Source organism: Schistocerca nitens, chromosome 7 (genome assembly GCF_023898315.1).
Source record: "Schistocerca nitens isolate TAMUIC-IGC-003100 chromosome 7, iqSchNite1.1, whole genome shotgun sequence".
Classification (NCBI taxonomy): Eukaryota; Metazoa; Arthropoda; class Insecta; order Orthoptera; family Acrididae; genus Schistocerca; species Schistocerca nitens.
Window position 1 is genome coordinate 169,282,212 of NC_064620.1, and position 28,000 is coordinate 169,310,211.

General features: G+C 41.6%; 1 protein-coding gene across 2 annotated transcripts; it reads right to left on the reverse strand.

The window, feature by feature from the left end:
* Nucleotides 1-2,200: 2,200 nt before the first annotated feature.
* LOC126195808 (nuclear transcription factor Y subunit gamma-like) lies at nt 2,201-27,999 on the reverse strand. Of its 2 annotated transcripts, none has more exons than XM_049934444.1 (8): nt 27,779-27,999; nt 27,443-27,572; nt 27,135-27,320; nt 15,881-16,018; nt 13,813-13,962; nt 9,621-9,812; nt 2,828-2,956; nt 2,201-2,742 (listed from the first exon to the last, which is right to left on the reverse strand). In XM_049934444.1, exons 1-8 carry the CDS (start codon nt 27,799-27,801, stop codon nt 2,665-2,667), a joined length of 1,026 nt encoding a protein of 341 aa, XP_049790401.1. In that variant the 5' UTR covers nt 27,802-27,999; the 3' UTR covers nt 2,201-2,664. The 2 variants fall into 2 exon arrangements, with proteins under 2 accessions (XP_049790401.1, XP_049790402.1); XM_049934445.1 differs by lacking the exon at nt 27,779-27,999 and adding an exon at nt 27,686-27,771.
* Nucleotide 28,000: the final 1 nt, after the last annotated feature.

Here is a 28,000-nt window from a genome sequence, read left to right on the forward strand (position 1 = left end):
ATCAGGACCATGCATCGACTAGGATACAGAGATTCATGTAGGGAAACCTTTGTACAATATAAATATCTAACAGTATATTCCTTGTACCCGTACAAATTAATAACATTCTTTGTGGACCATAAAAATAATGAAACTAAGTGCTCTGATGTGCATACCCATAACACAAGACAAAAAGATTGTTTCTTCAGAAACAGAACTAAACTACAGACAACAGATCATAGTCCTTGGATTAATGACCAGATATGGTTTAACAAACTGCTAAGTGCTATAACTTCTTCAGAAACAGAACTAAACTACAGACAACAGATCATAGTCCTTGGATTAATGACCAGATATGGTTTAACAAACTGCTAAGTGCTATAAGATGCCACAGAGGTAAAGTATTCAAAAGGGAATTAAAATCATTCTTAACTCTCAAATGTTTGTACTCACTGAATGAATACTGATATTAAAATGTAGCTATTCCTAAATGGAGGCCTAACTCTTCTATCAATACGATGTACTATTCTGAGGTGATTGTAATTTATAACAACATGCTGTAAATTCAAATACCTATACTATGTAACAACTGTATATTGCATTATGAAGTACTGTATCATATATTGCCAAGTGTACAAAAATTGTATAAAAATGCTATGGTGTAAAAAAAAAAAAAAAGAGAGAGAAGAAGAAGATAATAAATAAAATCACAAAGTTACATAGAGATTGTCATCTACACATGGAATGCAAGTTATTTTCAAGGAAAACACTTTACTAGCACAACATTCTCATGGAGATGATTATGCAGTTCCAGTGACACATTAGAAGAGAGGCACTGTGCATCACATGATGCTTACTGTTAAAATTCTGAAAATGCACTTTTATCACACGAGTACATCAACATATTATTTCCTTCTAAATCTACATACATACCACACTCTACAAGCCATCATATGGTGTATGGTATCTTGTACCACTGTTAGCAATTTCTTCTCCTGTTCCACTCTCAGAGTGAGGGGAAGAGATCTGTCTATATGCTTCTGCATGAGCCCTACCTTATCTTTGTGATCATATCAAGATTAATCAGACAGTAAAATAAGATAAATGAAACTTAAGACAGTATTATGAAAAGGATATATTACTACTCACCATATAAAAGGATATGCTGAGGCCTGCCCTCAGCCCCCCCCCCTCCCCTCAACCGGTCTCCCTAGTGCTCCTAGCTGCTCTGCCCTGTCCCCATCACATCCTTCCTTGCACCCACAAGCAGCACTTTACTGTCCCTGCCCCATATCCCTACCCTATCCTTCCACCTCCCTGCCCTAGCCTCCTCCTTACCCCCAGCATCCAAATTGCTTCTCCTGTCAGATGCAACTGCTCCCAGTCTGGCCTCAGTGGTCATGTGTGTGAGAGTTGTGCTTGCATAAATTTGTGTGTGTTGTCTAGTTTAGAAGAAGGCTTTTTAGCTGTAAGCTCACATGTTTAGCACATCTTTTTGTAGTGCCTGTGACTCTACATTGCCTCTATATGGTGAGTAGCTATCTATCTTTTCATAATATTATCTTAACTCCTTCCTGGATTTTCCATTGTTTGATAAATTAAACTATGGTTCTTCTAACACACTATTAGAAAAGAATTTTTTATATCTTTTTTTTCCCCACACTGGCTGCTGTAATAGTATTACATTATGTACTCTCTGCCATACACCATAATAACTCCTAACTCTGTCCAAATAAGCCTCGGAAGGCTCAATGGTATCAACCAACTGCCAGTAGGCATAACTGAATGGGGATATAGAAGGGCGTGTAGTCAGTGTTCCGCTCTCCCAGCTGTTGTCAGTTTTCATGACTGAAGTCGCTACTTCTCAGTAAAGTATCTCCTCCATTGGCCCTGAGGGCTGAGTGCACCTCATTTATTAACACTGCTGGGCAGACCCAGATGGTCGCCCATGCAAGTCCTAGCCAAGCCCGACAGGGCTCACCTTCAGTGATCTGACAGTAACTAGTGTTTCCACTGTGGCAAGGCTGTTGCCCATAGACAATAGTAAGGGTGTTTACAAAATATAAATTCAGATGTAGAAATTTTCAGTGTGTGTGTGCGTGTGTGTGTGTGTGTGTGTGTACATCAGTCAGGGTGGTAACTGCATTTCTCAATCATCTTTTTTAACCTAGAAGCTTACACTTAGCATCTTTACCTCACATCATAGCTTAAACTCTAAATGGTTGTTATATGAAAACTTTTATTACAACTATACACAAAATAAATTACTGCACAATTATTGCATTTGGATGTTACATATGTAGATTGATCTGGACCTACAAATTTCCAGTTATTGCACATTCACACTCACACATGCATATACAATTAAGTAGAACATACTTTAAATGAAACACACTTCATTCCTTCTGTACAAAAGTCAAAAGTTGAAAACAGTCGTCATTTAAATATAAATAACACTTAACTCTTTGAATGAGCCAGTGGAACATGGGTGTGAGAATATTGTTTCCCAAGTTCGCAGTATGCTAGCATACAGGAATAACTATCGAGGGTAGCTGGTGGTCCCCAACATTCACACGCATTTGTGGTCACAAATTTTAAAGTTCACAGCAACTTGATAGGTTTATTTGAAGTCTGTCCATTTCACTGTGGACAATTCACATTATAAAATATTCTGAGTGCCCTTAATTACTCATTTTCCCCATTTGTAGCATCAGCTGCTTGAGTCAGATAAACAGGCGTCCCCCCTCCAGACTGCGGGGCAACCTGTAACAGTTAATGAAGACACTTTAGTAAACATGTACAAGATCAAATTATATCACTGTAAGTTTGGTCAATAACACTAACAAACCTGTATGATCTGTGGCTGCCCTGCCTGCTGTATCGTCTGTAGTGGGGCCGTCTGAATTATAATTGGCTGATTTGTACCACCTTGCATCTGCATTCTTATCATTTGTAGTTGTTGCGGAGTTAACTGAATCTGTAAAATGGAACACACACAAATGAAGATAAGGAAACAAATTCTAAAATAATATACAGTACCACATGTACCGGTATGAAATGAGCGTTAAGATACAAATGTGTCGATAGGGAACATTTGTTGTGAACGAGCCTTAATTTTTTTTTTGTTTGGTTGGTATGACATCTGTCAAAGATATTTATTATACATCAAGTCATGGAACAAACAACATCATATGTTTTCATCGTGTTAACAATGTCGAATTTTGTACCAGAAAGTGATGATTTGCGGAAAGCATTAATTTTTTGTTTTCATTTGAAAAAAAGTGCTGCAGAGTCGCATCGAATGCTTGTCGGGACATATGGTAATCATGCTCTATCAGAAGCAACATGCAAAAGATGGGTTCAACGGTTCAGAAATAATGATTTTGATGTAAGAAATGAAGAACATGGAAGATCACCAAAAAAGTTCGAAGACGCCGAATTGCAAGCAATACTGGATGAACATGATACTTTGAGTCAGAAGAAAATGGCAGCAATGCTAAATGTTGCACAACAAACAATTTCTGACTGTTTGAAAGCTATGGGAAAGATCAAAAAGTGTGGAAAATGGGTGCCACATGAATGAAAGACAGATGGAAAACCGAAAAACCATTTGTCAAATTTTGCTTCAAAGACATGAAAGAAAATCAATTTTGCATCGAATTGTTACTGGCGATGAAAACTGGATTTATTTTAAGAAGCCTATACAGGAAAAATCATGCGTTAATCCGGGACAACCATCAACATTGACTGCAAAACCAGATCGATTCGGCAAGAAGACAATGCTCTGTGTTTGGTGGGATCAGAAAGGTGTGGTGTATCATGAGCTTCTAAAACCCGGTGAAACTGTGAATACTAATTGCTACAGACAACAAATGATCAATTTGAACTATGCATTGATGGAGAAAAGACCAGAATGAGCCAGAAGCCATGGAAAAGTAATTTTTTTACACAACAATGCACCTGCACACAAAGCAAAACTGGTTCAGGATACAATCAAAAGACTTGGCTGGGAGCTGCTACCCCACCCGCTGTATTCACCAGACTTGGCCCCTTCCGACTACCATTTGTTGTCATCAATGGGACACGCATTAGCTGAGGAACACTTCGATTCCTACGAAGAAGTCAAAAATTGGGTGTCTGATTGGTTTGCTTCAAAAGACTAACATTTATATTGGCGTGGTGTCCACAAATTGCCAGAAAGGTGGTCAAAATGTATAGAAAGCAATGGTCACTACTTTGAATAAAATGTTTTTACTTTTCAATTCAAAATTAGTGTTTCAATTTCACAAAAAAACGCTCATTTCATATCGGTACACCTGGTATAAATATGCTTCTTTGCACCAGTTGCAGACCTGCTGTAGACTGGAGGTATAATTCTTCTTAATGTTCAAAAATTTTAGAACTACAATAAACAAGCACATATGACATTTAATTTATTTTACTTATTTTGTAACAATCTAACACACTAATATATTATATCTAAAAACAAAGATGATGTGACTTACCGAACGAAAGCGCTGGCAGGTCGATAGACACACAAACACAAAATTCAAGCTTTCGCAACAAACTGTTGCCTCATCAGGAAAGAGGGGAAGGAGAGGGAAAGACGAAAGGATGTGGGTTTTAAGGGAGAGGGTAAGGAGTCATTCCAATCCCGGGAGCGGAAAGACTTACCTTAGGGGGAAAAAAGGACAGGTATACACTCGCACACACACACATATCCATCCACACATATACAGACACAAGCAGACCTTGGAGGTGAGAGCAACTCCTAGTAGCTGAAGAAAGATTATGGGTGAAAGTGACTCGGATGAAGAGCACCCCGCCTCCCTCCACCCCTGGTCAGACCAGGAGATGACAGGACCAGTGACAGGCAGTCCAAGCCGGGATCCCTGGCAACATCCCATGGCGGTGTGGAAGGTGAAGGTGACTCCAGTGCAGGATGAGGCCACGCAGGATATACTGAACTGGCGAGGGCAAGTCCGCCATCTGGAAGGCCACTGGAGCTGCTGCCAGTGGCTTTGAGGTCGCAGGCTCATCAGTCAGAGGTGCTGACACAGGGAAAAGAGGAGGCTGGAATACTGGTAGATAGGCAGGACCCAGTGACCATAGCACTGGAGAATATGGCAGTGCAGCCATGGGAGGGGGGGCACCAAGACGGGTAGCTGATTTCAATTGTGCTGGAACTCCCAATCTCTAGTCTCGATGGTGTAGATACGACAGCCGTTCTGATACACAGTGATTGGCCAGTCTCCAGGGGGGGCACCAACCAAAACCATGAGGCCAGACTACTGTCCCTGGTGGAAAGCTTACTACAGCAGAACATGATGGTGGGCGAGATCCTGGACAGAGGAGAGGAGCAGTGTCCTTGGCTGGCACCTGTGGAGAAGCTTGGCTGGGCCACAGGAACCAATAGCAGTTATCCGGTAGGCCATCAGAAAAAAAAACTGCTAATTCCTTCCTTGGCAGGAAAGTCTAGCAGATATTTTTTCTCATTTGGGTCGGACCATGCTCTCATCTTCCAAGTTAGATTGGGGGTGAGCAAACATGGGGAATGCCTGACTGCACACAGAAATCACAAAATGCCTGAGACAGGAACTGAGGTCCACTGTCAGAAATGAGAGTAATTGGGAGACCTTCCACATAAAAAAGTTTTGCGAGAGCCTGAATAGTGACTTCAATAGTGGCCAAGGAGAGGAGTACTGCACCGAGTATGGTAAATGTGAGAAAGCGTCAATGTCAATCAGCTAAAACACATTCAGAAATGGACCCACAAAATCCACATGGATGTGTTCCCAAGGCTGGGTTCCTGGAGGCTATGGGAGAATGAAGCCTTTGGATCCACTTGCTGACTAACACACTGGGAACACACAGCAACCAAACGCTCCAGCACCTGGCCAATACCAGGCCAGTACTTATGTCTATGAGCCAATGCTTTGGGGCAGGAACACCCCAGTAACCCTCATGCAACAGTTGCAAGACCTCCCGCCGCAAACTCCTGGGAATGACCACCCAGGGAGCTGCGTTGTCTGTGGAGAGCAAGAGGACATAGTCTAAGACAGGAAATGTTAGTACAAGACAAAGTAGTTATGAAGCGGATCAGAAGTGCGGTCCAGAGGACGACAAGACCAACCCTGCTGGATAAGGCAGACTACTTGCTTGAGAACGGCGTTGAACACTGTTGCCTCAGTGACTCAGGCACTAGTGATCAGAAACCCATCTACCGCTTGGCGGGAGATGATATACAAATGAAAATACACTAGCTCTTCTCAAACTTGGGTGTTGGGCCAACAGGCAGCCGGGATAAGGCTCCATATGGGCACAGTACTCAGTGGGGTGAAATGAATGTCATAGTTGTATTTGGAGAGAAACTGGGGACCCAGAAGGAAGGAAAGCACCTTGACACAGTGCCGACCTGAGGTGTTCGTTTAGTGTGGTGAAGGCCTAGTAACACACTGGAGACCAGGGTAGCAAGTAGAGATGATGTGCAGTGGTGAATGGCCCAGGAATGAATTGGCGGTAATAGCCAATTTTTCCCAGGAAGTCTGCAGTTCTTGCAACGATGAGGGATGCAGCACATCCATAATGTGCCAGGGTGAGACTCTCCACGTATCGGATGCCCTGCTGCAAGACGGCATGGATCACACACAAAATGATTGGAAAAATCTGGACTTCTACAGATTGCAATGCTGACCCATGACCTGGAGCTTTTGACAAAAGGCCCTGAGATTGTGCAAGTGGTAACTTGTAGTAGTCCAGTAATGATAATGTCATCCAGAAAGTTTAAACAGTACGGAATAGTGGACGTGACTTGTTCCAGAAAGCATTCAAAAATTGCGGAGGCTCATCTCAACCCAAACATCAACAACTGGTATTGATACGGGCCAAAAGACATATTACGAACCATGATATACTTGGGGACTCCTCATTCAGGGGTAACTGGTGAATTGGTGATATGTGTCAGAAATGTCAAGTTTGGAGAAGAATTGACCTCTGCTAAGTGTGTGAAAAGCTCCTCCAGATGTGGGAAAGGCTGTGTGTCACCAACAGACTGTGAATTCATAGTGACCGCAGAGTCGCAATTTACCTGAGGGTTTTTTCACGGTGACAAGGGGTGTGGCCCATTCACTAGAGGAAACGTGAACCACAATCCCGAAGCCAACTGCTTCAAGGTTAAGTGGACTTGAATGTTGTGACACACCCTAGGCTTTCTGCAAAGATATTCTGAAATTCTGAGCACAGAGATTCCAATGATTGATGGGGGCTTTGGCAGATCCTAATGTCTGGAGTTGGTGACAGAAAAGCCAAAGGGCAGAAAGATATCAAACCTAAAAATGTTTGCTAAACTAGCACAGTGGACAACAATAAAGGTAATAGGCCAAGTCACTGTTTTATAGGTAACTTCAGCCATGAATTGGCCAAGTAAGGGGATTTGCTGTTTATCAAATTCCCAAAGGCACCCGTTTACCAGTGACAGTGGCGGAGAGTTGAGATCTTTGTTTCCGCATTATGCAGGGAAACTGCTTTGCTGGTGTCTACATATGATGACAACAGGGAGTGCTGTCTAGAATGCCGTTCGTGTGCTGTGTGGAAGCCATTGGATTGACAGCTTGCACCACCACAGTATTGTCCTCCCTGGACACAGCTGGGCCATCTTGTATCACTACAACACTGCATCAGGCATGCAGCTGCTGACCAGCAGTGTGAGAGACCTCATACGACTGAGCAAATGACGAAACCTCTTCAAGGGATGAATTCTACAATTGGAGGGTCCATCACTGGACTGACTTATCTGGGGCAGTGCAGATGATAACATCGCAAACCATGATGCCTTCATACAATTCTTTTGACTTGGCCATGACCAAACGGCACTTGCTACTACGGTTGTGATGGTTCACGGCCCAGGCACGATACAACTGATGCGGCTGCTTCTTGCATACTGATGCACCTGCTTCTTGCATTGGTAGAATTCAACTCTAGCTGCCACGATGCATGTGCAGCAGCGATAATAGGAAGATGACAACAAACATAAATTGTCAAAGGACAACATGGAAGGTTCCTGCTATGGGATCAGCTGTTGCAACACCACACCTGATACATGGCATGAGAAATCCATGACAATGCAAAAGCAACCACATAATGAAAAACACATGAAAATATGACCCTACTCATCGCCAATGTATTCTTACCACAAGAACACACAGAAAATGATACTTTATTATGTCTCGAAATAACTTGTTACAAGTAGGCAGTTGCTACGGAGTGGTTACACTAATAGTCCGATAAGCCTAGCCAGAATGTAAACATTTAACTGAAGGCAAGAATGGCTGGGCCCAACTCTACAAGATGTCAGCTGGCTGGTAGCATGCACAGAGGAGAGGCTGTGTGTGCACATCCGTGAGTGGTGGTCTCCAATGGTTCTAATGTCTGCAGACTTCTGTGGTGTGTCTTACAACTGTGCATCGAGATCTTGGGTGTGCAATATATGCAGGTCAGTACACATACTGCTTCCTGTGGAGTGCATCCTTTGTTAGCCCAAACAGATGGAAATCGAAAGGTCCAGATGAGGAAGAAGAATCTAACGAAATTTTGTGAGCTCACCTCAGATGTGCAGACTTTGTATGCGAGGCTCTGCATTGGCACAGAGAAGGAGAAGTTAATTTGCATTTTTGTGGCGATGAACTTGCAGAAATCATTTCTTCCGTTTCCTGAGGGTAGCAGAACACACTTCAGAGGTGATTGTTGCACCCTGAGGGAGGAGACGAAACACAATAAACCCTTTACAGTCCTTTAAGACCGTTTCCAGGACATTACCAGCTGAGGGTGCAGCTTTGAACTTTCCCTTTGGAGGAGAGGTGTCACTTTTTTTTCCAGTTTGAAGTGATAAATCCATGTTTCATTTTCACTGCCTGGGACAATTTTCGGGCGGGGGGAGGGGGGAAGGGCTACAATCAGCCTTGCAATGTGCAGGCAATTCCACACAGATGGCTCTTCGTTGCTCAATCCCTCAATCACCTCGAATGAAAGTGTCCACGTTTCAACACTGCATGAGTCACAGGTGTGTGCACTCGGCTGGCACACGGTATATCAGACAGGTTTTCGCGACCTCGTTGCAATGATGACAGATGCCCGCGCCCCCCCCCCTCCCCCCAACAACTTACTGTGATTTTGTTCACTGCCAGGTCTCGGTATACATTCTGCAAGCACCTATGAATATCTGTGATGCTATGTTTTCCTCCCAAAAGAAAACGCCTCTGAAGAAAACGCCTCTGATACAGATGCCATTTTGAAGGCTACATATAGTACCACCAACTATTGGAACTTCATGAAACTATAGGGGAACATTCCTTGATGTCCCATTACAAATTTAGCATTTTTTAAACTAACATATGATGCGAAAAAAAGACACACATGTTGCAATACTTATTGAATGCCCCTTGTAAATTTACATAAAAAGTCTGCCTCAATCATGTACATATTACTCTTTTCAAAATATGCTACTACTATGAACATGTCAAATGCATCATAAACATAATTCACAAAGCACTATTAAAAATTTCCTCAAAAGTAACTAGTGAAGCCCACACACCATGGCCTAATACTATGACTCAGACCAAGGCCAAACAAAAACAAATAATTACCGGTACTTGCTGTATGTCTCCAGAGGGGGCAACAATTTGCTGGACTATCTGTATCCCGCCTGCGGGCTGTGCAGCAGCGACCTGCCCTGCCTGCTGCAGCTGGATGACCTGCGCTGGCTGCTGTGCAGCTGCCTGATGCTGCTGTGCAGCCACCGTTGTTGTAGTTGCGGAGTTTGTCCCAACTTGTGTCACCTGTACAATTGAATACTTCATCATCTGGACTTCACCAACTCATATATTTAATATTTACTTTATTGTTGTATGAATTTCACGAACAGAATTTTTATATCGAATTTTTCATAAATTATTCTGTAATATCTTGGCAGGTTAATGTGGCAGTACTTGAAAGATTTATCTCCTGTCCAGAATGAGGTTTTTAGGATGGAACACCTCAGAAGGGTGGGAAAATTAACAGGTCAGTTTCCTGACAGAGTAATCATTTCAGTATTCACCAGAAGTTATTTTGATTTGAGTTAAATGTCCTACTTTGTTAAAGAGTTGGAGTACAAGCTCTGATTGGATGAGGATAGGGCAAAAGTTAGGCAGAGCACTGGTTAAAGCAATGAACTTTTATTTGTAGGAGTGGATTTACAATCTAAACCAAGATTTGAGTTTTCTGTGGCTTCCCTAAGTTGCTGGGGGCTTTGAACATGAACCCCCGCCGTAACCATGGCACAGCCACAACTGGTGTTATACAGATATTTGACTCCAGGTCTCTTATTTCGTTAAAAGTCTGATTTTATGAAACTTTGATTCTTTGTTAAAGTTTAAGTCCCTTTATAACCAACTGGGTAATTCAATTCAAACATCGGGGAAAAGAAATGGCTTACCACCTCTAACAGGACCACGCCTCATAAGGCACTGTGGTGTTTCAACTAATCTCTGGACTGATGTCAGCTTTACCTTTAGCAGGCACATCTGTTTGTGAAAGTAATAGCTTAGCTATCAGTTTATGGAAAGCTCAATGCTTATTTCAAGGAGAGCGAGTTTCAGTTTCAAACTCAACATATTACAGATCTTGATGCTATTACAGCCACAGCACTGGCTCAGTTGGCAAAGGAACCATCATGGCATACTGTAGTTAGTTTTGAAGACAACAGATATTTGAGCTACCACTGTTGAAGAGTTGTCTGAAATCCATGAGTCCATTACCTTGAGCACTATAGTATAATGACAGAAGAGTCTCAGTACGGTAATTTTATTTTGCTTATTGTTGGAAGAGGTGTGACCACTACCAGATTACTTTTCACACGCTCGATACAACATAAGTTTGGAAAGCTCAAAAATGTTATTTTTGTGCATTCCATTAGTAACAAAATGGAAGGACTAGCATTTTATATTTAATGATTTGCACACTTTGCAACATTCGTAATACAGTCAGCAATAAATCCATTGAAGGTGCAAAAGTTTACTTTTCTTACAAGGGCTTTAGTCTGTCAATAGATTGGGAATTACAATATGCAGTAGTTTTTATACAATACATCATCAGCTTACACTGCAAGGGAAAGAAAAAAAATTCTAATCACACTGCAGCAATGTGACTATGTGAAGTACTACATATCAAGCCATATGACATTCCCCAACCATTATCCCTACCCCAAGGTTCCTACCCCTACAAACAATGCCACTTAAAAAATCTGCCCCATCCACCCTCCCACTACCACCTACTCTAGCCTACCATTGATAAATTCTACAATATCAAAGACAGAGCAACTTGCAAAGCCAAGCATTCTGTTTATTAACCCTTTGACTGCTACAGACATGCTCTCTGCATTCCGTCCATGGTTTTGTTGTTGCTGTACTGCTTGCCCAATGCTGCTCCCTGTGCTCAGAGACGGTTTTCCAACCACTATAAAATACTTACCATTTGATTTTACGAAAATATGTTTGCACGTTTACAGTCTGATATCTTCATCTGATAAAGCACTAGATTTCATTTCATTGTTCACCACAGTTACTGTGCTGCATCAAATTAATTAAACCATTATGTGAAATTTTAAAGAATCTGCAAAGGTAAAAACGCATTGTGTAAACTTTGTGTATGGCCGATTTTAGCTCGTAGATTGATGTGTATGAAATGCACACAAGATATCAAATTTTATTTAAAATGGAGCTCAGAATTCTCTCTCACTTCATTCTAAAGTTGTTGGTTTTTATATCCAGCAGATAGTGACGTGTGGCACATCAGGAATCATGCAGTAATAACCATTATCAATTTCATAAATGTTTCAAGGTATTGTAATGAAGTTTTTTTTTGCAAATGACAGCATACAAAGAAGCACATATGTTGCATGATAAATACTTGACACTTTTTTATTCACTGATATATGTAAGTAACTCTGCTGCAGCAGTGAGAGGGTTAGTTGAATGGGATATATAAATACATCAAGGAAAACACAGAGGCCGTGTTTCAATACGTCCTCAGTACCTGGGAGCAATGGGCACGACAAGTTAACTCATCCACAGATGTCAAAGGGTTAACTGGTGTCCATCCACACCATTTTATATACGGAATGAGCACCATTAAACTGGCTGAGTGCATGAATGGCCGTAGAAGACTTGTTCTCCTTGGGAACAGCCACTGCCCAATTAATGAACATACAGTACAGCAGGACCCAAGTGACCTGAATGCTTACTACATCACACAGGCTACTTCAATTCTCCAAATTTATACTAGTTTCCATGAACTTCAGAGATGGGAATTTGTTCTCAACATATCGTAGCATATTCCAACATCCTCCTGGAACATATTTACCCCTCTTATCATCACCATAATTTCATTATATTTTATATACTCCTTATTTATTTTATCCCATATTTCCTTAATTTTCTTTCTGCTTCTACTGCTTTGTCTTCATTCTTCCCTGTTGCCCTTTATCTTTATCTCTAGTTTTTAATCATAAAATTCAATTACCTTCCTCTTAGTGTTTTACATCTCACTCTGGCATCTTTGGAGTGAAGATTTCATGTACTATCTTTCACTACCTACTCTTTCTCATGCCCCCCCCCCCCCGCCCCCCCTGCACTCTCTCTTGGCTGCAAAAGTGAACTTCCATAAATTTTGTGAGTAAAAAATATTGTCATGAATAGCTACTTAAGAAATCTCAAACAAACAAGTTAACTACCAGTAAAAAGCCTGTTAGCAACAGCTTGAAACAATTGTATTGAGATCTGCTGGGAACAGCAGTATTATATATAAATAACAAAGGTAAATTACTTATCTGCACATGTTGGCAGCTGTTGTGACTGACAATTCGCAATTTTTCACAAACACAACTTTTATTGGTGTAAGTTCACAAGGTTGATGACTGAACAACAAACGAAAGGTAACAATAATGATGCCAGAGAAGTCTCCTAATCGAGGCAAACAAAAGTCCACTTCTAATTTTCCACAAAGCTTTATGGTAATACACACACACACACACACACACACACACACACACACACACACACACACACACTAGTAACAGTCCAATTCAGAGACGAAGACGTAATCTTCAACGGTCGCAGTACACGAGATCGGCATCCAGCGTGAACTTAACTTTGGGGCTGGTTCTAGCCCCTAAATAGCTGTCTCCAGCCAAGCGGGTTTTGGCATAGTGATACTTCCTGCAGGCTGTGGCTCAAGCTCCCCCTGCATGAAGTAGTGCTCGGAATGTGTCTGTTTCCATTATCTTGTATGTAAGTAGCCGGTGTTTACCATGATGCTTTTGGTACGCCTTGGGCATAGACAACCTCGACCTCTGTGGAAGGGGCTACCTTGGCTCCGGTATAACACCAGCCTTAGAAATAAACACAGATAACTGGACCAACCTCCTCAACAACCGAATGCAATTGTTGCTGGGGATTGTGGTTAAAGAATACTGAGATTAATTCTTTTGATAACCCTGAGAGATCAGAACTGCTGGCGCCATCAACTGTTTTGTGTGCTCTAGGTTCAGTATTTAACAATATATAAAAGGAAACTTTGCCACAGTTATTTAGAATTTTATTAAGTCTTCATCCTGACTGCATTTAGCTGGAAAACAGATGACATCAGAATTGGACAGTGAATAACGAAAGTTACAGCAATTAATACGAACTTCCTAAAACACATTGTTTCAGTTGGAGGATTATCTGATTAACTACTTAAGAGAATTAAACAAAGAAATTTATTTTTTGTTGCTAACAACAGCAAAAATGTTAGTTATACCTGCTCAACTGCAGCATTAGGAATAGCAACAGTCTGAACCTGTCCAGGCTGTACTATCTGAATAGTTGCTTGATTTGCTGATCCAGTTTGTTGATTTGTCTGCTGGAGAGCTGCTTGATGTTGCTGAGCTAGTTGAAAGTAGTAGTGTACCTGGAGAACAAAATCCTGTGTGGATTATGTTGCCAAAGTAAACACTAAATGGCAAGTGTAAAATAAGGACATTAATAAACTCTAGTTTGCCCTACATTATTGAAAAACAGTTTGCGGACACTTGGTCAACAATAGAAGGCAACTGCTGGTAATGGGGATGAATAATTAGCTAGGATATATCACAGCCTGAGGCTGTGGGAGCTTTGGTAAGACTACCACACAGAGGTTTCTCAGTGTAAGGTATCAGTGAGTCAATAAGATAATGCTCTATTGGAATTTGGAACGTAAATTATAAAACTGTGGAAAGTCCAGGATCGAAAAAATGGAAATGAGTGTATGGCATTGTTGGCGGGGAGGCCCTATTCAGGGAATTTCAGCCGCCAAGTGCAAGTCTTATTGCATTCAAAGCCACATTGGGTGATTGCGCGCAGGTGATGGGGATGAAATGATGAGGACAACACGACACCCAGTCCCCGAGCAGAAAAACTCTCCAACCCGGTCAGGAATTGAACCTGGGGCAGCATGCATGGGAGGCGAGCATGTTACCACCCAGCTAAGCAGGTGGACTTCCAGGATGGAATAACAACACTATGGAAAGGACAGATTGCTACTCATGACAGAGGAGGCACTGAATCACAGACTGAGGCACTGAATCACAGACTGGGGCAGTGAATAAAGATTGCTAAAAATATCAAGCTTTCAGACAAAGTCCTTCTTCCAAATTAGAAAACATGCTCACATTCACGCAAGCATAACTCACATACACTGACCAGTGTCTCTGGGCACTTGGGCCTGACTATGTGACTGTATCTGATGTGAGCACCAGTCTGCTGGTGAGGTGGTGGTGGTGGTGGTGGTGGTGGGGGTTAAGGAGGCAGTACTGGATGGGGAGGGAGCATGGGGTGGGGAGGAGGGGTAGCAGAGTAGGGGTAGGGGATGATGCTGCATTGCCCGTGGCAACATACAGAGATGAGGTGGGGACGGGACGGGACAGGACAGGACAGCTAGGTGTGGTGTCAAGAGGCTGTGCTGGGTGGGAGGGAGGGGGTGACAGAACATGAGAGAAGGTAGAGAATGGCAAAGGATGGTAGATGCATTGGTGGGTGGTTCTGGAATGATGGCTAGAAAGGGGATAGGTAGGTGGAGGATAAGGGCTAGCAAAGGTTGTCTAGGGGGGGGGGGGTGTTATGGGAATGAAATATATGTTGTAGAAAGTAGTAGAAATCTGCATGAAAATGATAATATTAAATTGGTGCACAGATGTATAACTCTTAACAAAGTAATGATAAACACTTTTCATGTTATCCAGGACAACCAAATGATATGAATATTTGGCTAATTAATGTCTGCAGATGATGTCAGTTGAAAGACTTTAAAAATGGAGTAACAGCAGCTGAAGAAATCAGAACTATGACAGTGAATACATGGTGACAAAGAAAGGTGAAGAATCATAGTTGGATGAAGCAGGGAGAAAAGAGAAGAGAGAGAGAGAGAGAGAGAGAGAGAGAGAGAGAGAGAGGACATAACAGTGAAATAAAGGTTGAATCTGAAGAGCTCATTTTCATGGAAGCTCTGTTATATATTCAGAGACCAATTAAAAATAATGTGTGTATGAAAGCAAACTAAATGAGATTGTGAAATATAGAAGAGAGTTTTCACTCTAGAGAACCAAAGGTGTGATATACAAACAAAATAGCAAAGAAGTGCGCATAAAAGTAAGAGTCATCCATCAGATGGAAAAAAACCATTCTGCAACAAAAATTTCACATTGTTTACAGATTACAAGTGTAACAACACAAGCCAGGTAAAGATTTTTCTTCACTGTCCACATCAAACGATTATTGCTATTTCTAAATTGGACGAAAACCTCACATTTAGTAGTAACTAGTAACGACAAAAACAAAAATATTTCCATTACCTGATCAGGATTCATTGAAGTCGTTCGAACTCCACCATCATCCCTAGATTTATTTGGTTTTAGCTCATCTCTAGGAACAATGTCAATCAAAAAATCAAACTGATCATACTTTGTGATAGCCATAGCAATATCATTCCTCTGCAAAAAAAAAAAAAAAGAAAACGATATATAATTTATTATGAATCAAAAATGTTTTGTGTAATAATTACAAACTGAACTGAAAACCAGTGACGAAAGGGTGAATACACAACATCTACAATTATCTACAGCCATACTCTTCAAACTACCATAAAGTGCATGTCAGAGCAGCACCTACACTTGTACCACATATCTGGGTTTCTTCTTGTTCCAGCTGTGTATTGAGCAGGAAGAATGACTGCTTTAATGTCTGTACACCCACAATTAGCCTAACCCAGTCTTCATGGTCCCTATGGGAGCAGTACATAGGAAGCTGTAGTATATTCCTTGCTTAAAACTGGTTCTTGAAACTTTTTATAGCACACTTTTGTGGGACAGATGTCAACAAACTTGAAGAGTCTGCTAGTTCAGGCTTTTCAGCATCTCTGTAATACTCTTGCATGGGTCATGCAAACATATCCACAGTCATGCTGCCCTTCTTTATAAACATGTAATATTCATTGTTAGTCCTTTTTAGTGTTGGTACCACACAATTGATCAATATTCTAGAATAGTTGCATGAGCGTTTTGTAAACTATCTCACTGTGTTTTCCCAATACCCTAGCAATAAACTGGCATGTGCCACCAGTTTTACGTAGAACTGAGGCTTTGAGAAAACTGTGAATCATTGCACCACTTTGAAATTTTATTTGTGCAGCTTTTGGTTTGTTAGCTGATTGGGGTAAGAGAGGTCATCAGTCCACCCATCAAGCGTTCGGTTGTTTGCAGGTAGTGACGTCCACCAGGAATGTGCTCAGATGAGGAAAGTACGCTGGAGTGGTAAAAGTGAGGCATTTAATGTAATACTAATGACAGAGCTGAAAAACGATTTACTAAGAATTAATTGTCTATGGATTGGATTGGTACCCAGGTTGGAAGAGGCAGGAGGTATCTCAGAGCTTAGTTATGCTGAGAGAAACCCCTCCTTCATCTGAACCCCCCCCCCCCCCCCCAACAACCTGATTAAAAGTGAAAACAACTGCAGAATATGGATGTCAGTAGGACCATGAATAACAAAACAAGATGACAGAAATAATTACGGCTGCACATGGGTGTGCCCTGGGGCTCTGTATGTAAAGGGGGCAGTTCCCACAGCAGACGCATCCCCAGTCCTTAACAGGCAAAGCATTAAAGAGGAGGATAGTCCTAATCAACAGAGTCCTACTCCTAAAAAAGGAAACAGGATGTGGCAAAAATATGTAAAACACCTAAAAGCAATTAAAATGAAGGAAAGGAGGGATGACAGATGCAGACGGCAAAGGTGACAGATGCAGACGGCAAATGTGACAGGGCTGAGGGTTCCCTGACCCAGCATGAAGCAGGAGACATTCCAAACATAACTACCCTGCCTCTGCCCTGAAGGTAGTTTAAAATGTTGTAAAACCTGAGAATAAAAACAACTGCCAGTAAAAATGGGGAAACAGTTCAGTTATCTGTGAGTTGCCTGCCAACACAAGAAGGAAAAAAAAAAAAAAAAAAAATTGGAAGACTATGCTTAGCATGGAGAGCCAGGAGCAGCAGCATTCCACTGGGATGAGCAAATGTCAGTAAGGGCCCACAACCACAATGTGGGGGCAATCCATTACGTAAAATTAATCTATAAACTGTGTGTCAGTATGGTATGACAGCTGCTAAGGTGGCATACAACAGTTGATGTCTTCAGGGAGGAACAGAAGGAAGGGTGCCATGCAGCAGTAATCTCCTTGATAATGCAGACTTTATTAGAGGGGGAGTAGCCCACCAGATGCTGCTCTATCTCTAACTGAGCAGAGGCTTAGCTGCACCTGCAAATCTGCACCTGGGGTTGTCTATGCAAATGAGGGAGGAGGGTGGCAAACAATTGTTCTCTAGCGAAATGGTTGGCCAATTCACTCCCTGGGATACTAACATGATTTGCAGCTAGTCCTAAAAACTGGGGCTGTGCAACAATGTGGGAGTGCTGGGTACACAAATAGAGTGCCTGACCTGCATTTTTGTTGGAGCAAGCTGGAAACCATGGGAAAGGTTCCAAGAAGAGGCCCATCAGATAGCACCTTGGAGCTGGCATTCAGCCACAGCTACAGTGTAACAAATGCAGAAGTCACTGACATACAGCACAGGGGTGACCACTAATCTAACAGAGGTCACTAATTTACTGATGTTGATGAGGAATAGTGTGACACTCAGCATGGAGCCCTACATGATGCCATCCTCTTGGACCTGTGGAGTGCTGAATGAAGTACCAACTCGCACCCAGAACAACTGTTGGGACAAAAACCACTACATAAAAATTGTTAGGAGCCTTGAAAACCCGTCATGGAGGGCAAGTAAAATGTGATGGTGCTAGGCAGTGTCATATGCCTTATATGGGTTAAAAGAGAGAACAATGAGGTGTTGTGCATTTATAAAAAGCCTCTCGGATAGTCATTTCCACCTAACAAGATGTTCGCTTGTGATCGTCCCTCCAAAAAACCACAATGATAGAGGGTCAAGAAGCCCCGAGTCCAAGAACACAGCATAATCTGTGGGTAATCATCCTTTTGAGCAGTTTGTAGAGCACATTTGTGAGGTTAATCAGCCAGTAGCTCTCAATGTTTGTTGAGTTTTTGTCTGGCTTAAGGATTGGGATAATGATACTATTTCACCACTGAAAGGAAAGACAAAACACTGTTGAGCCAAATACACTGAATAATAGTCAGATGTTGCAGAATGTGATTGTGAACATAATCAGGGCTCGAGGCAGAATTGTGAGATGAGGTCAGAGCCTGAAGAAATTCCCAGTCAGTGACGTAAAGGTTCATTATAGAATTCAGCATGTCAAGGGGTGAAGGAGAGAGGGATGTCTTCAATTCATTCTTTTTGTGCCCAGGAGGCAGCTGCATAAGAATATTATGCCAATGTCAGGTGGGTCACAAGGCATTCAGCAACAGCCAATGTGTCAGTACAGAGGCAATCCAGAAGGAAGAGACCTGGTGCAGCTGTTAATCTTCGGTGGCCCAGAAGACTACAGTGCTTGGTCCACACCAGGGATGAAGATGCAAATGTTCCCAGGGAGGAGGTAAGAGTACTCCCAGCATTCCTTTTTGTTTTTCAGTTATCAGTCTTCTAACTGGTTTGATGCAGCCTGCCACGAAATCCTCTCCTGCAGCAGCCTCATCATCTCAGAGTAGCATTCGCACCCTATGTCCTCATTACTTTCTGCATATCTTCCAATCTCTGTTTTTCCCTACAGTTTTTGCTCTCTACTTGTACAGTTCCCACTAGTATCATGGAAGTTATTTCCCAAGGTCTTAACACTCGTCCTATCATCCTGTCTCTTATTTCAGTCATTGTTTTCCATATGTCCCTTTGTTCACTGATTCTGTGGAGAACCTCTTCAGAACTTATCACTCCACCTAATTTTCAACATTCTTATGTAGCATTACATCTCAAACACTTCAATTCTCCTCTGTTCCGGCTTTCCCACTGTTCATGATCCACTACATACAATGCTATGCTGCAAACATACATTCTCAGAAATTTCTTCCTCAAATTAAGGCCTATGTCTGATACTAGTAGGCTTCTCTTGGCCATGAACCTTCTCTGCCTTGACTAGTCTCCTTTTTACATCATACTTGCTTCATCCATCTTAAGTTATTTTGCTTCCAAGCCAGCAGAATTTCTTAATTATTTCTACTTTGTGATCAACAACTTTAATGTTAAGTTTCTCACTACTCCCATTTCTGCTGCTTCTTAACACTCTGATCTTTTTCTGGTTTACTCTCATCCCAGATTCTGTACTCATTAGACTGTTCATTTGATTCTATGGATCCTGTAATTCTTCTTCACTTTTACAGAAAAGAGCAGTGTCATCTGCCAATCTTAACACTGATATCCTGTCACCCTGAATTTTCATCCCGTCCTTGAACCTTTCTTTTATTTCCATCATTACTTGTTTGATGCATAGATTGAAAAGTACAGGCAAAAGGCTGCATTACTGTCTTACACCATTTTTAATCCGACACTTCATTTTTTGTCATCCAATCTTACTGTTCCTTCTTGGTTCATGTACAAACTGTGTATCAGCCACTTTTCACTACAGCTTAACCCTATTTTTTCTCAGAATTTTGAACATACTGCCCCATTTTACATTGTCAGGTACTTTTTCTAGATTGATGAATTCTATGAGCATGTTTTTATTTTTCTTCAGTCCTCATTCCGTTTTAAAACACAGTATCAGAATTGCCTCTCTGGTGCCTTTACCTTTCCTAAAGCCAAACTGATTGCCGTCAAACATATCCTCTATTTTCTTTTCCACCCTTCTATATATTATTCTTGTCAGCAGCTTGGATGCACGAGCTGTTAAGCTGACTGTGTGGTAGCTCTCACAACTATGAGCACTTGCTATTTTCAGAATTTTGTGGATATTTTTTATGGAAGTTTGACAGTATATCGTCAATGTCATATATTCTACACCTCAACATGTACAGTCTTTTGTTTGCCATTTCCCCAATGCATTTAGAAATTACAATGGAATGTTAACTACCCCTTCTGCCTTATATGTTCGCAAATCTTCTAGAGCTCTTTTAAATTATGATTAATACTAGATCCCCTATGTCTTTCACGTCGATTATAATTTCTTCTTCGATAAAGTCGTTAGACAAGTCCTCTCCCTCATGAAGACCTTCATGTACTGCATTTGACAGTGGAACTCCCATTGCACTCAATTTTGCCACCCTAGCTACTAATTTCTACGAGGTTTATTCTGACTTTTCTATATGCTGAGTCAGTCCTTCTGAAACATTTCTTTTTTTATTTCTTCACATTTTTCCTGTAGCCATTTAGCCTTGGCTTCCTGCACTTCCTATTTATTTCATTCCTAAGTGATTTATATTGCTGTTTTCCTTGAACAATTCTGTACTTCTTTCTTTCACTGATGCACTAGAAAATATTGCTTCAGGAAACTAAAAGAATACACTCGGAAAAATTTCTATGAAGGCAACTGCAATTTGACATAGTGGGAAGACCGTATAAATTACTGGCTGAAATGGTTAATGGACCTACTGTCACTGCACAGTTCATAAAGTGGATGGCTCAGTGACAGCTGGAAGGAGGGAATCAGCAGAATATCTGCTAACCACCCTACTTCCTGATAGCATGGACACAGATACTGTAATACATGCACAATTTAGAAGTGAACAAGATAACAAATACGACAATCAGTTGTTGGTGATATTGTTTACTCAAGAAGTTGCTGTTGCAATTTCTTAAGTCAAAACTGGAAAGACACCAGAGCAGTTGTGATTAAAATGGGAAAGGATAAAGACCTGGCATCACCGAAAAGCTATAGACCTATTTGCTTATTAAAGGTCTTGGGCAAAGTTCAGGAATATCTGCTCTGTGATTAGTTGTAGGCACATAAGGAGCTCTTGGGTCTAAACCAGTGCCAATATAGATTCAAAAAAGGGAAGTCTATAGATGATGCAATTAATAGAGCTCTTCAAATTGTAGAAAATTCAACAATTAAGTATGCAGTCATGCTCACGACTGAAATCACAAGCGCATTAGACAATCTTTGGTGGCCTGCATGTTCGCATGCCTTCGAGATCTCTGGGTCCCCAAATGTACGACAGGCTTTGTAGATTATTATAGTGGGCATAGCATCCAGTGGTCCTTCGGGGCAGACCAAGGTAATCACAAAGGTTACGAAGGGATGTCCTCAAGGCTCCATAAGTGATCTGCTGTTCTGGGATCTTAGTATTGAATCCCTGTTGTATTTGTTAGATTCTACTGAAGGAGTTGTTGCATACACAGATGATATCTTTCTAGTTGTATCTGCACATTCCAGGGAAAGACTTGAGGAAAAAGCGAGTGATGTGTTTGCTCACATGCAGCATTGCTGCAAGAGAAACAAACTGTCTGTAGCTGTTCATAAACCCACATACATATTTCTGAAGAGAAGACTTCCTCTTGCCAGAAATCCTTCCCTGAAGTTTGACAGAATACCTGTAAAATGCAGCACTGTTTGTAGATATTTAGGCATTCTTCTTGACAAGGAAAGAACTTTTGTAGAACACACAAAATCTGTTACTCAGAAAGGCCCCAAAGATTGCCCATTGCTAACTATAATTAACCACTGTGTGTGATGCAGTCATAACATGAAGCTATATTCAGCATCGCTGTGGGCTTCACTGCCAGCATCTGTGTGCATAGCCTTAAACTAGGCAGCTACAAAACAATACTGCAACAAATTCAGTGGAGCATACTTCTGAGGCTCACCAGTGCCTTTTGCACTACACCTGTAGAGGAAATATTGGTGATCCTTGGGATATACCCAATGGATATTGTGATACGTTACAGGGCAGCGTTGTATTGGTTGAGGCATGAGCAATATGATCGTGTGTATGAGATCACATGAATGCATGTTACTGATAAAGGACATTTACAAGCCTGGAAGTTAGATGAATGCCAATCTGAGTGGGACACTATGAGCACTGCAAGGTATGTGTACAGGATATTGCCAAGCATCAGGAACAGGCTCAAACTGCATGACATTGCCTCTACTCGAAGTATGGTGCACCTATTAACAAGTCACAATCCATATCCTAAACACCTGCATCGAATGGGATATAGTAACACACAAGTCTGTGATTGTGGAGAAGGATATTCCGCTGATCATGTTATTCTCAGATGCCTTGTTTTTCACGCAGAGAGAGAGAGAGAGAGAGAGAGAGAGAGAGAGAGAGAGAGCAAAGATAATTAGACAGCCATCTGCAAACAACTTTAAGTGATCAAAACTTGTGAACTAAAGTCAATATGATGACCCTACCCCAACAGGCCATGAAGACCTAACAGTACCAACCATGTCATCTTCAGCCCACAGGCTTCACTGGATACAGATATCGAGGGGCATGTGGTCAGCACATCACTCCCCCAGCCATATGTCACTTTGTTAAATCAGTGCCACTACTTCTCATTCAAAGTAGCTCCTCAGTTTGCCTCACAAGGGCTGAGTGCAGCCCACTTGCCAACAGCACTCAGCAGACCAGATGTCACACATCCAAGTACTAGCCCAGCCTGATAGTACTTAACTTCGGTTATCTGACGGGAACTGATGTTACCACTGAGGCAAGGCTGTTGGCCAAAGACAATATGATAGCACATCAGCTATCTAAAAGGCAACTGCTTCAGTTGCAGTCTGTAAGATAAAGTGGATGCTCTGGATATGAAAATAATGTCCATAGGTTACAAGAAGCGTGTTCTCAATTATAGATCATGATAGGTACACACAAATTTACAAAAATTTCTCTCTTATAGTCGGCAAATCTTGAGTTCTTTCGAGGCTGTCAGTAACTAATGTAAGACTTTTTTTAAATTGGTTCTTCATTACACACACAATATAAAACATAGTATGTCGCCATGATTAATTAATATGTATGATCTGTGTAGAGCTTCTCCAGGTAACAGGTCGAAAATTCATAGCAATAAACTGAATTGAAATTTATTGATCAATTAAGTATTTCTTTTGTTACCCATGGCTTCTTTGCAGTTACCTTCCTTGTAACTATGTTTTTCTGTCCAACATCTGTGATTGCCCTTTTTATAGTTGTCCACTCTTCTTCATCTGAAATACCTACTCTCATATTCGTTACTGCAGTATCTACATCCTTAACAAACTTCAAACATGTATCATCATTTCTCAGTACTTCACTATCCCATTTCCTTCCCCACTGATTCTTGTGGATGATTCTTAAACTTCAGTCTACTCTTCATCATTACTAAATTGTGATCTGAGTCAGTATCTGCTCTTGAGTACACCTTACAATCCAATATCTGATTTTGAAATCTGTGTTTGACCATGATGTAATCCAGCTGGAATCTTCCTGTGTCTCTGGGTCTTATCTCAGTCTATCTCCTCCTCTTGTGATTCTTGAACAGAGTATTCGCTATAACCATCAGCAGAACTCAATTACTCTTTCTCTTTTCTTATTGCTATGGCCTAGACAATATTTTCCTGTAACCCTTTCATTTATTCCTTCCTCTACAAGTGTCTTCCAGTACCCCATTATTATTAGATTTTTATATTACTTTATGTACTGACTTTATGTACTGAATTACCTATTCAGTATCCTCACATACTTTCTCTCCATCTTCTGGCTGCGACATTGGTATGTATACCTGAACTATTGTTGTTGGTGCTGGTTTTCTGTCAAATATGATGATGATAGGGGTATCACTTAACTATTCACAATAGCTCAAACTCTGCCCTATCTTCCTATTCATAACAACTTCTACCCCTATAACAATTTTTTCTGCTGCTGTTGGTATTACTCTGTATCTGACCAGGAATCCTAGTTTCTTCATCAAGTTACCTTCCATTAGGAATGTGGATGCACTTAAGCCTTGAATGAACTGTGACAGAAATCCGAACAACAGGAGACTGACGTACTAGGACATATATTGATATTATGAAACAGTGCACTGATAATGGCTAGTCACTAGCCGAAATCGATTTGCTTGTTGATCATTGCTGATTCTTATGCGTTTCAGGAGTAGTTTCCCACCCCAAAGGCAACAGAGTACCCTGAACCTCTGCCCACTCCTCTGTCCTCTTTCAAACGGCCATTGGCAGAATGAGAGTGAACTCACGCTGGAAGCCTTCGGCCACCACTGCTGATAATTTTTTAATTGAAAATTTATACATTGGCTGGGTTCAAACATGGGACACTACTTCTACACCACAGGTGCATTCCTTCTTACCAAGTTTAATTAGATAGCGACACTTAGCACAAAGTCACAGAAAATTGTTAAGATTGGTCTGCACCTGAAATGTTGCAAGGCCCTGCAGCGATCCTGAACAGCTATTGCAACGTCTTTGGTCCACGGTGGCACCAGCTGTTGAGGGAGGGGACCTCTAGAAAGGGGAATAGCAGTTCCAGCGGCAAGAGTGATCATGCCAGAGACATCTCACACAATCTTATCAATGCAATCTGACAGAGGGAACAAAGGTAACAGCAGAGGCATACAATTGGCAGCTGGTTCTTCGAAGCACCCAACATGGCAGTTGGTCCATTTGAGAGTGGCAAGGAAGTGACAGGATTACCAGAAAGTGGTCACTGTTACACAGATAATAATGTAGTGACCAATGTGGTGAAGCCACATGATTGGGGGAAGAGATGGTTCAACGAACAACTGAAAAGATGCCACAGGCAGCACTGGAAGGGGTAGGAGTACCATCATTGAGGAGACACAGATAATGGTTGGTAAGAATCTGGTCAAGTAGAAGGCCCCTTCCAAACAAACTGGTACCCCCCCCCCCCAAAAAAAAAGGAAAATGGCGCGAAGTTGTTGTATTAAAGTGGGTGACTCAATGTAAGTGGCCCACCCAGAGGTAAGTAAACATTGCAAATGGTGATCGCTGAGGTCATCTGCACCCATACTTCTACTGCTTCAAAAGTGGTATGTGAACCAATATGCAGACCCCTCAAGATGCCCTCTCATGGCCTGTACATTTCCAGCAGAATGTACGATAACCACAGAGTGGCTGGGAATGGTCATCTGTGAAGTGTGTTTCTTATGGAGCAACATAAATTGCAGAGAGGAGTAAATAAGGTGTTGTAGTTCTGGCAATTGACAGTAATATCCCTTACAGCTACACTGAATGATCACATTATGGGTATCCAGATTAGACATGTAGGAGCCAGGAGGACTGGTCACGGCCCAGGATCACTGCCTGTCATGGATGGGGATGGAACCACACCCATGAGCACTGGTTCAGCATCTGATAGTGCAGGGAGATCTGACACTTCCAGGGTCACTTGAGCAGTCTTGCCCCAATATTATTCTCCTCCTCATCTTCCCCCCTCCCCCCTTTGCAGACTTTGGTGGGTGAGATTACTGTGAGGGCATATAAGCAATGAGGACATATATGCATTGAAGAGCAGGCAGACCTGGGACTCCAGGCCATAGTTCCTTCTGCCATTGGCTGGTGTCGTGCCTCAGATATGTGGGTTTCTGGGGAGAGGGTACCAAGAGGGAGTCCTGCCAGTGGTAGACACCAGAGGAGGAAGCTGCTTCTCCAGCCTGGTGCGGAAAGTGGTTACTCGAGATGATGCCGCAGAAACCACAAGAGAGGAGGAGGGTGGGATAACTGATTAGGAAATACTTGAAGCAGCATGTGTGTTGGCTGTGACTTTCACTTTATTGATCATCACCTCAAGAGGATGTAGGTGTTCATATTATTCTACGATAGGCGGTCGACAGATTTACATTCCATGATTTTATTTTATTTCTTGAAGAATGGGCAGACCGTTGGACGTGGAGATATTGCTCCATGTGACACACACACAAAGAAGGTTGTTCACAAAGACTAGCTTTGTGGAGTAATCATTCGCAGTTGCCACATTTTGGGTCAATCGTGCAGCAGCATGAACATGGCCGAAGTATAAGCATCAGAAGTACCTCACAGGTGGTGGGACATAATGCTTCATGTCATACCTGGACAGCATGATTTAAACTTTTTCTGGATGTACATTTTCTTTAAAGGCAAAGATAAAGGTGCCTGTACTCGTTTGATTATCTTTAGGAACTTTCTGGACTTGTTAGAGACTTGCGCTGCTTGAGATTAGCCTGTAGGTGCCTGTGTCTGGTGCATGAGGTCTCTGTGGAAAATGATTCCTTGGACCATATTCATAGTTGTGTGTGGAGCAATGGTCACTGGTATGTCGCCCAGAAGTTTGCATGTCTGAAGAGCTGTAGGCCGTGCAGCGGAAGCCGCTTTAATCAACAGCGGTCCATTGTGCATTTTTCCCCATGACTCAACTTATCCAAACTTATCTTCAATATGATCCCAAAAAATAATTAAAAATTAAAAGAGCTTACGGTTGAGCAACTCCAAGTCCATTGAAGACTATATTTTAACAGAAACTCTTAAATTTAGTTTTGCAATATTTTATAACTACAACGAATACTGAAACACAGAAATGTGAAGTCATTTCATGCTATTGCACTCAAAATAAATAAAATGTGCCTTAAAATTGTTTCCACATCCCAGGGACCACTTTCCGGGGACCATGGAATACTTCTACTGTAATGTGAACATTAACGTCATCAAACAAACCTGTAATGTCCTCCTCTTGTTGTCCTCAGTATGTATCCACGCTCTTAATGTTAATTCGTGAATAAAGATTTCAGCAGCCTTAGCAAATAGCATTGGCGCCTCGGCACTTATCATTTTAACATCTTCATCTAATTTCATTATCTTCTTGATTCTGGCTAAAGGCAGTGCTTGCGTTTTCAAGTCCATCTGTAATGAGGAAATTCGGCTTAACCATCTGAACAGGTTTATTAATTTGAAGAACTGGGAAAAAATCACACAGGTGCGGAATGAAAATTAGACGTTTTGCCTAATTTCATCGTCATACTCACCGTTCCAATCTTTTTTATTTCATCTGTAACACGATCCCAAAACGTAGCCAATGCCTGATGTGCCTCCGATTGCGCTTGTGGGTTTGAATTACCATCTGAAGATGCATCAGGCTCACTCTCCCCTTCAGCGCTGGAATCAACAAAATGTAAATTTATTGTGTCGTCCAGACTATGTCAATCTGTCACGCTTATTTACAAATATATCCTGACAGAGCACATCCGACATTGTTATGACAATCATACGTTCTCACGTCAAAATGCATTTGTCAACCACACGTATTTAAAAGGTTATAAACGTGTTACACTCTTGGCCATCTTGTCAACAAGCATACGTACGTATTTACGAAGAAAACTGACATGATTGGTGGTGTGCACACTTCCTTATCAGTTTTATTTATTTGCAGATATGTAGTTACAACATTTTACACAGTAGAATTACAAAACCCGCGTTTGTAAGAACTGTCCCAGCACCAATCACTGCGAATATGAGATACTCTCCAATCACCTAACAAAATGGACACAACTAGCGATCTGAATGGTCAAACCTAGTCCATAGAA

Excerpts from the sequence above, each read along its gene's own strand:
- LOC126195808 (XM_049934444.1), bottom strand. The coding sequence starts at position 27,801 with ATGTCAGTTTTCTTCGTAAATAC. Across the intron at positions 16,019-27,134 it reads ACAAGAGGAGGACATTACAG|AGGAATGATATTGCTATGGC; the intron begins GTTTGTTTGATG and ends TTTTTTTTGCAG. Across the intron at positions 13,963-15,880 it reads CTTCAATGAATCCTGATCAG|GTACACTACTACTTTCAACT; the intron begins GTAATGGAAATA and ends TTTGTTCTCCAG.